This window comes from Elaeis guineensis, chromosome 7, assembly GCF_000442705.2.
Source record: "Elaeis guineensis isolate ETL-2024a chromosome 7, EG11, whole genome shotgun sequence".
Classification (NCBI taxonomy): Eukaryota; Viridiplantae; Streptophyta; class Magnoliopsida; order Arecales; family Arecaceae; genus Elaeis; species Elaeis guineensis.
This window is the reverse complement of record NC_025999.2, coordinates 93,596,152-93,605,418: the sequence shown is the minus strand read 5'-3', so window position 1 is coordinate 93,605,418 and position 9,267 is coordinate 93,596,152. Positions and strand designations below refer to the sequence as shown.

The 9,267-nt window shown below is 37.6% G+C and overlaps 1 protein-coding gene and 1 pseudogene across 1 annotated transcript; one reads left to right on the top strand and one right to left on the bottom strand.

Annotated features, from left to right (window-relative positions):
* Window positions 1–112: 112 nt before the first annotated feature.
* LOC105032183 (glycerol-3-phosphate acyltransferase 1-like) lies at window positions 113–2,727 on the top strand. The gene is made up of 2 exons (XM_010906560.4): window positions 113–861; window positions 1,647–2,727. The coding sequence occupies exons 1-2, from the start codon at window positions 127–129 to the stop codon at window positions 2,523–2,525; spliced, it is 1,614 nt and encodes a 537-aa protein (XP_010904862.2). The 5' UTR covers window positions 113–126; the 3' UTR covers window positions 2,526–2,727.
* Window positions 2,728–5,858: 3,131 nt separating this feature from the next.
* LOC140859366 (uncharacterized) lies at window positions 5,859–7,308 on the bottom strand (annotated as a pseudogene).
* Between the last annotated feature and the right edge of the window lie 1,959 nt (window positions 7,309–9,267).

Genomic DNA, 9,267 nt, shown 5'->3' with positions numbered 1-9,267 from the left:
CACAAAACCCGCCGGCGCCAGCTCATGGTCAAACCCCACACTCATCCCTCCTCTTTTCCCACTATATATATAGATAACCCTCCATGCTAACTCCATATCACCGAGGAAAAAACTTGAGAGAGAGAGATGGGGAGAAGAGAGAAGGTGTTTCCCATGGTGCTGTTTAGTATAGCAGCACATTGGTTGGTGTGTTGTTACAGGGCAGCCAGGAAGACGAGAGGTTATGCTTTCTTACGTGGGAACTCATGCGGACCACAACAAATATCCAGCCTGCACCCTAGCGTAACCAAGTGCCCTTCGAAGGGAGGGGCTCAAACCCTGGTGTGTGACATCCAGGGGACCCTCCTCAGGTCATCCTCATTCTTTCCTTTCTTCATGTTAGTAGCTTTTGAAGGAGGCAATCCCCTGAGGGCTCTGCTCCTACTCCTTTCCTTTCCCTTCATATGGTTCTTGGGCGACCAGCATGAGCTCAGTTTAAGGATCATGGTGCTCATCACCTTCTGTGGCCTGAGGACAAGGGACATGGACACTGTGGCCAGGGCAGTTTTGCCCAAGTTCTACCTGGAGAACCTCAACCTTCATTCTTATGAGGTGCTGGCCTCCACCGGGAAGAGGGTGGTCATCACCAGCTTGCCCAGGGTCATGGTGGAAGGGTTTCTAAGGGAGTGTCTTGGGGTGAATGATGTTGTGGGGGCTGAGCTGCAGGTGGTTGGGGGCTACTATACTGGTTTCGTTTCTCGGGGAGTTTCCATGGCTGTGAAGCATACTGCAATTAACGAACTCTTTGGTAATTCAAAGCCTGATGTTGGACTCGTGAGTTCATGCAACCCACATGACCACCTCTTGATCTCCCACTGCAAGGTTTGTTCTCTTATTACTTTAGTCACTCATTTAGCCATCAATTATGGATCATTACAGACTACAGGTGCAATACCTCTATGAACAATCTCGAATACACTAAAAAGTTTGCTTTAAATGGAAAAAAATATATATTTTTTCTTTTTTTGATAAACTATAGAGTTTAACAAATATGCCGTACGTAGACAACATATATAAAAGTTGCCTGTAACGAGTGTTTTTTCCTTTTTGACCTATCAAAATCTGCTATATAAAAATTGCCTATAACCGGGCCCACAGAGGATTCGCTGCCAGATGTTAGCATAAATGTCAGATGACATGACAAACAGAAGTGCAACGCTTTACTCCATCCCCCAGTAAACCATGTATTGGGGGACAACGGTCAAACACACTAACTAGGATCAGGGTGGGTGGCCTTCCTTTTGTTTTTTTGTTTGGGTAGAAGGATCAGGATGGGATTTGAAAGTTGCCAGCCCACTTCAAATTGGATCAAATCCCTGTGAGAGAATAGCCAATCTGAACCATCCCGAATCCATTCCAGAAGGCAAGCTGCTGAGCCAACCCACTTGAACATCGACATATTGCATAGGTGAGTCACCATAATATCAATACAAACAGACACCTCTAAATGCAAAATTAATTTCTGGCCCATGTCGACTTTAGTCTAATAATCATAGCCCAATTAGCCCATTGACCAACAATCTTACATCTTCTCCCGACTTTATCCATAGTTTCTTTTACTTTACAAGTGCACCGATTACATGTTGATTTGCCATTGATTGTCTCAGGAAATATATGTGAGCAGCGGTACAGGCGCAGTGATGCCAAGAGAAAAATACCCAAAGCCCTTGGTATTCCATGATGGCAGACTGGCCTTCCTGCCCACTCCTCTGGCCACTCTGTCCCTCTTCTTATGGCTCCCATTAGGACTAACCCTAGCAATCATCCGGGCCCTTATCGGCATCCTCCTTCCTTACAACGCCGCAATTATTGCCGCGGCCCTCACCGGTCTCCACCTGAGATTCCAAGGCCTGAGCACCATCGAAACCACCACCAACAATAAAAACACTCGCAGCACTGAAGGTAACAAGGGAGTCCTATACGCGTGCAACCACAGGACCCTTCTGGACCCAATCATGGTGAGCACCGCACTCGGCAAGCCGGTCACGGCAGTCACGTACAGCCTGAGCAAAATGTCGGAGCTAATCGCGCCGGTGAAGACGGTGAGGATGACGAGAAACCGGGAGCGAGACGCTGACACCATGCGGCGGCTACTCGATGACGGAGATCTTATTGTGTGCCCCGAGGGCACCACCTGCCGGGAGCCGTACCTACTAAGGTTTAGCTCGCTTTTTGCGGAGGTGGCCGACGACATCGTGCCGGTGGCGGTGGATACCAAGGTGAGCATGTTCCACGGGACCACGGCGACGGGGCTCAAGTGGCTGGACCCGGTGTTCTTCTTGATGAACCCCTGGGCGGAGTACAGGGTGGAGTTCCTGGAGAGGATGCCGTCGGAGCTGACATGCACCGGGGGTTGCAGTGGGTGGGATGTGGCAAACCGGATCCAGAGGCGGCTGGCCGACGCACTGGGGTTCGGGTGCACGACGCTCACCCGGAAGGACAAGTATCTGATGCTGGCCGGGAATGAAGGGGTGGTAAAGCAGTGACTTTCTAAAGTGGCACATTGTTGCTCTACTCTCTGCTAGCTCTAAGCTCCCCCTATATAGATCATACAATCAGTAGTATAACATGTATACTTATTTTTAAATCAAAAAAAACATGTATATTTATTTGTGTTCATGTATTTTATTGTTGAGAGTTTACTTTATTTGCACAATGTTTGTGGTCTTATAAGGTGGACACAGTGGGATATTGTTTACTGAGTTTGATGATGTTTTGCAGAATTGATTGTTTGCGAGAAGGGTTTGGTGTGATCGGTAACAGCATCGAACTGCCCTCCCGACTCGCTGGTAGTTGGACGATGTGGGTGGATATGGGCACATGGAATCCGACTTATCCATTGGGTGTGTATCCTAGTCACTGAGTGACTAGTCCGAAAATTTCAGCGAGCAACCCAAAAAGGCCAGCTAGGTGGAAACCCAGCTTGGGTATGGGTTTCGTTATGGGATAATGGGCCGGGCTATGAGAAGTCTGATTTTATTTAGAGAAATTTTTTGTGCACCGCGGGCGGCGTAGAAAATTCGACGTGGAGCGCACCATTTTATCTCATTAGTCCACATAGCCCCTATTTTTCAATACGCATTTAATGTCTATAGTTTTACTTTTTCGTTTAAAATTTTGAATGACAAAAATACTTCTACTCTTTGAAAAAAATTATGATATCTTATATCATCCTACGTACAAGATGTCATAATTTTTTCTAAAGAATAGAGATATTTTTATTATTTAAAATTTTTAAATAAAAAAATAGAACTGCAGGCATTAAATACACATTGAAAAGTGATTGAAAAAAAATGTCTCTCCCATTTTATGATATCCTGTGCCATATTATGACATCTTACAAACATAAAATCACAATTTGATGCAGGATATCATAATTTTCTGAGTTATATTATGACATCCTGCGTATAAGATGTCATAATATATCAAAATATCATAATTTTCTGAACCATATTATGATATCCTACGTATAAGAAATCATAATTTGATAGAAGATATGTTAATACGTCACAGGACGTCATAATTTTTTTTCAAAAAAAAAGAATATTTTCATCATTCAAAATTTTAAACGAAAAAGTAAAATTATAGACATTAAATATGTATTGAAAAGTGATAGCTACGTGGACCAATCGAGCAAGGCGATGCACTCCATGTTGGATTTTCTACACCACCCACGATGCATAAAGAATTTTCTTTTTATTTATATATCAAAACATCATACCATCTATTACAGCTCCTTCTATTAGGGGTAATCTGGTTTAAAAAAATAAACTCATATCTAATTATCATATTTGTACAAAATGTGGATGAAAAAAATAGCAAAAATAAATAGTGTATCTTATATCTATTTTTTTTAGAGAGAAAGTAAGGCAAATACTATTAGGGAGGTGGTACTTGGTTTCTTATGCTGGATTACCAAATGAAGAAAATCTAAAATTTTTATTTTAAAAAAATTCTTTTATTTATATTATATTCATATTATATTAATTATATTTATATAATTAATATATTATATTAATATTAATATTATATTGATATATCAAAATATTAATTCATAATATTTATTTAATATATTTATCAACAAATAATTTTAATGAATAATTAACAAATATATATTGGTAATTAATAAAGCTAATACATGATTTATTAATTTTATATATATATATATATATATATATATATATATATATATAGACACACACACGTGTGTGTATCAAAATATACTAAAATTTATCTAAAAATGTTCCATATTGATACACTTCATATAAATGGACTATAAATGGCGAACAATTAACTAAAAGTAAAATAGTAATTATTTTAATTATTTATTCAAAGATATTGTTAGAATTTTTATAATATTTCTATATAAAATCAACTCTAATCAAATATAGCAATTCTTTTTCAATATTGCTCTTTCAAGTAATTTTTTCACCAGTTAAATATAATAAAATTTATACTCTCACAATTATTTTCACATATGAAGACCATCTAATATACCCTAACTAAAAGATTTCAATGGGGTGCTTGGTTCGTGATCAGAATCGAAATAGAAATGGAAATTGAAATGACTTGAAATCAGAATTGAAATGGCTAAATTTTTCGAAACGCTTAGTTTGTGATCAGAATCGGAATCGGAATCGAAATCGGAATGAAAATTTGAATCCATAGAGGATAATAGAGATTAAGTTCTATATAAATTGGATCATTCCTATTCCATCTTAGAATCCAAATCGGACTCCTTCTAGCTAAACGGTTGGAATGAAAGTCACCCATTTCTATTTTAATTCCAGACTCCGACTCTCCTCAACCAAAAAACTCATTTGTTTGGATGGTTAGGCTCAAAATCCTATTGCATTCGTAGTCCAACCATAAAAAATATTGGATATAAGTAGACCAGACCCTATATTTATAAGTATATAGAATCATTTTTGAGCAGGCTAGTCTGGATCCCATAAGGAGAAAAAATGATCTCTGCAGGTCATTTTTTCTCTCTATAAGATCCGAACTAGTCCATTCAAAAAGTAATTTTAAATACTTGTAAACAAATAGTCTGATCTGCTTATAATTTATTATTTTTTATGTTTGGATCATGAATTCTATAAAATTTTGAGTCCAACCATCCAAACAAATTTCAAGTGTTTGAATATATTTAAATTTTTTTGATTTAAAATAGATTTATTTTGATCTCAATAAATTTAATATTTTCAAATGGGTTCGACCAAAAAGTCCAACCACAACAGATGAAAATTTAGGCATCAAACACGTGGATTGGTGCTTCTATTCTAAATCTTGCTCAGTTTAAGAGCCAATTTCTGATGATTGGATTGTTGTTTTGCCCATGCCGTAGAATGAAGCCCTACGTAGCCTCAGGACAGTTTGGTGATTCCGTACAAAGTTATTAAACTCGGCCCGGGCCTTGACCCGGATAAGGCACCGGGTCCAACCGGCGGGTCAACAGTTGAACCGGCGGGTCAATGCACAAATCATAAAATCTAAAATTTAATAATCTGTTTATATCCAGAAATACAATAATAGTCCTGATAATATATATTCCAATGCTACAAGTATCAAAATACAAATGAAACAAAACTGTAATCCTATAAATACAAATAATTAGACTAAAATATTGATGAATATAAAGATTTAATGGCATAAAGTTATAAATGCATAATAACTAGTAGTTTAAAACATAACCATCCACATCTGCTAGCAAAATGAAAAGTTTTAACAAACAAGTACATAATAATGTACGATATTTCACTTCAATATCTTTTTAAAAAAAAAGTTAAAAGTGATAAACAAGTACACAACATAAAAATTCAAGCTAATGGACTGAAATTTATGTCAATATTTGCAAAAATATCTTCTTGAGTTACAATGTTCTCATCTCCTCCATCTTCTCTCCTATTCGCATCATTTTCATCATTTTCACCATCATCACCATCCAAATCTTTCAAGTTCAATATATCTACAAAATCATAAATTTAACAAAAAATTTAAAAAAAAATCATATGTAATAAAATTATAATAATATTTTATTCATAAACTATATAATAAAATAATTCACTCACCATTATTATTATTTTCTTGAATAGAACATGATGCCAATTCACGGTGAAAAGTTTCTAATTCCTCACTAGTTAACTCCGATGGCTCATCGACTAATATCCACGCATCATTATCACCAAATAATTCAAAGTCAATAGGATCATAGTTGCGACCCTTGAAATAAAATCTGTATTTAATATTTGTTAGTTTGAAAATTAAATAACAAGAAATAAATACAAGCAATTGGATATCATTCATAATAAAATTACCTTTGTTGTAGTCTCAAATTATAGTGCACAAATACTAGATCATTAAACCTTTGATGCTCTAACCTATTTTTCTTTTTAGAATGAATATGTTCGAAGATGCTCCAATTTCTCTCGCACCCGAACGCACTACAAGTTTGGCTTAAAACACGAATAGTTAACTTTTGCAAATTAGGTGCACAACTTCCATAGGTGACCCACCATTCATCTAGATACAAAATATTGTATTTGTTAAAATAGAATATAATTGAAAAAACTTTATATCAATGAAACTAATGAAAGCATAAGAACATAACTAAGGAACAAGCTTACCTGGAGCCAAGCGACTTCGATCATTTATAGCCGATGAGCGTCCAAAGTCATTTTCTGCATTTCTAAATAACCTCATCTCATTAGTTAAGTTCCCTTGCAAGGTTGGATTACCAAATGAATATCTCTCTATGACATCTAAGATTCCAGAAACACTACGAGGATGTTTATCCATAAGTTCTGAGTCATATTGAAAACAGGGATTCAACCAAAACCTAGCTGCATGAAGATTTTGGTGTAATTGCAAATCCCACCGAGAATCAACTATTCTCAAATAAGGTTCAACTACAATCTTTCTCCTTCTAAATCTCTTGATCATTTCATCTCTAGCTTGATGCATAGCATGATACAAGTAACCCATTGAAGGTCTATCATCACTGTCAACAATCCTCAAAACTCAAATTAAAGGCTCTGTTAGTTTAACAATGGTTGCACATTCATTCCAAAAAAGAGAATTAAGCATGTCATCGACGAGCTTTTTTCCTTTACTATCCTTAGCATAAGCTGAAGTTGTCCACTCTCTAGAAGTCACCATTGCTTTTAATGCATCTTTGTGGTCCAATATGCTTTGTAAAGCAATAAAATTGGTAGCAAAACGTGTAGGTGCCGGACGAATTATCTCTTTTCCATCAGTAAATTTTCTCATCAAATATAAAGGATAACAATGATTATAAATATATTTTGTGATACCTGCAGCATGGGCTACGGTGTTCTTCACTGAAACTAACTTGCCAATGTCTTGCATGATGAGATTAAGACAATGAGCAGCACAAGGTGACCAAAAAAGTGTAGAAAAATCTTGCTCCAACTTTTTACCGGCAGCAACATAGTTTGCAGCATTATCAGTCACTACATGAACCATATTTTCAAAACCAATGGACATGACAATTTCTTTGAACAACTTGTACAACATATCAGCTGTCTTTGAGATATCTGAAGCATCCACGCTTTTCAAAAATACGATCCCTCTAGGATAATAAACTAAAAAATTAATCAAAATTCTCCTACACTGATCTATCCATCCATCAGCCATGATTGTGCATCCTGTTTTCTTCCATGTAGCACGAAAGCTTTCAACATACTTTTTCACCTCATCAACATTTTTGGTTAACAAATAACCACGAACAGAATGAAAATTTGGAGCTTTGTAACCAGGCCTCATACTAGCTATTGCATCTATCATGCACTGATAATACTTAGAGTTGACAGCATTAAATGGCATACATGCATCTATCATCCATTTTGCCACTGCAAGATCACACCTTTCAACTGCTTCTTTGTTTTGCAATAAGCTTTTTATAGTTGGTTGAGCATCAGGAGTTGTTCTTGGCATGAAATAATTTTCAATTGTTCCTAGTTATTTTTCTTTTCCACCTTCTATATTTTTACCTCTTGTATTATCCGTAGACTTGTTTGATGAGGGAGGAATTTCTTGTATGTCATCATCTTCACCTAATTACCTATAATATACTTGTTCCTCATGTTCCTTATGCCTTGCACTAAAGGGATTGTAATCTTCACCCATTTTCTTTGTTCTTTTCTTCTTCTCACTAATAGCTTGAATATTTTGTATCATTTGATGGCGAATATCCGCCGGCACCTTGCGACATGGTTTTACTTCTCCTTTTACTCTTGCAAGATGTTGTTTGAAGCAATTGATCCCACCACCAGCAAATGACTTTCCACAATACAAGCATGCCAACTTCATCCTTTTGGTATTACCACTAAGTTCAGGAGCTTCTCTACAATGATTCCATGCAGGATCACTTTTACCTCTAACCTCAGTTATTTGAGTGGATGAAGTATTACTTGAATCATCCATTGATGGCATACTTCCCTCAACAGAGGCCATTTTGATAATCTACAAAGAAAATTAAATTAAGCTATAATTTATAAGTAGAAGAAAAAATAAATAAATAACAAGATCAAGTCATCGACATCTTCTTTCATTTCTATCCAAAATTTTTTTTTCCCATGATCCTATAGAGTCAAACTCACGGTGATCACAGATTACAGAAATTAAAAAAATAATATTTAATATTTACTGTATCAATCAGCATAGCATCATTAAAAAAAAAAAATTTCATATTCACGGGTGTTTACTGTACTATGGTGTCTAGTGTTACTGTGACACTACAGTCAGCCAATCAGTCACACAGTATTTAAAAAAAAAAAATTTTTTTGCCATGTCCGCGGACAGTCACACACTCACACTATCACTGTATCACAGGCTCACAGCATTTAAAAAAAAAAAATTTTTTTTCGCCGTGTCTGCGGCTGTATACGAAGGAGGCGGCGGAAGGGGGAGGAAGGCGGACGGCCATATGGAGGAGAGGAGGAGGATGCGAAGGGGGGAGGGAGCCGAGCGGAGGAGGCAGAGGGGGGAGCGTACGGAGGAGGAGGAGGAGGAGGAGGCGGAGGGGGGAGGGAACGGAGCAGAGGAGGAGGCCAAGGGGGGAGGGGGTCGAGCGTACGGAGGAGGAGAAGGAGACGGCGGAGGGGGGAGGGAGCCGAGGGAGAAGGAGGCAGAGGGGGAAGGGGGCAGAGGGGGGAGGGAGTCGAGCGTACGGAGGAGGAGGAGATGGCGGAGGGGGGAAGGAGCCGA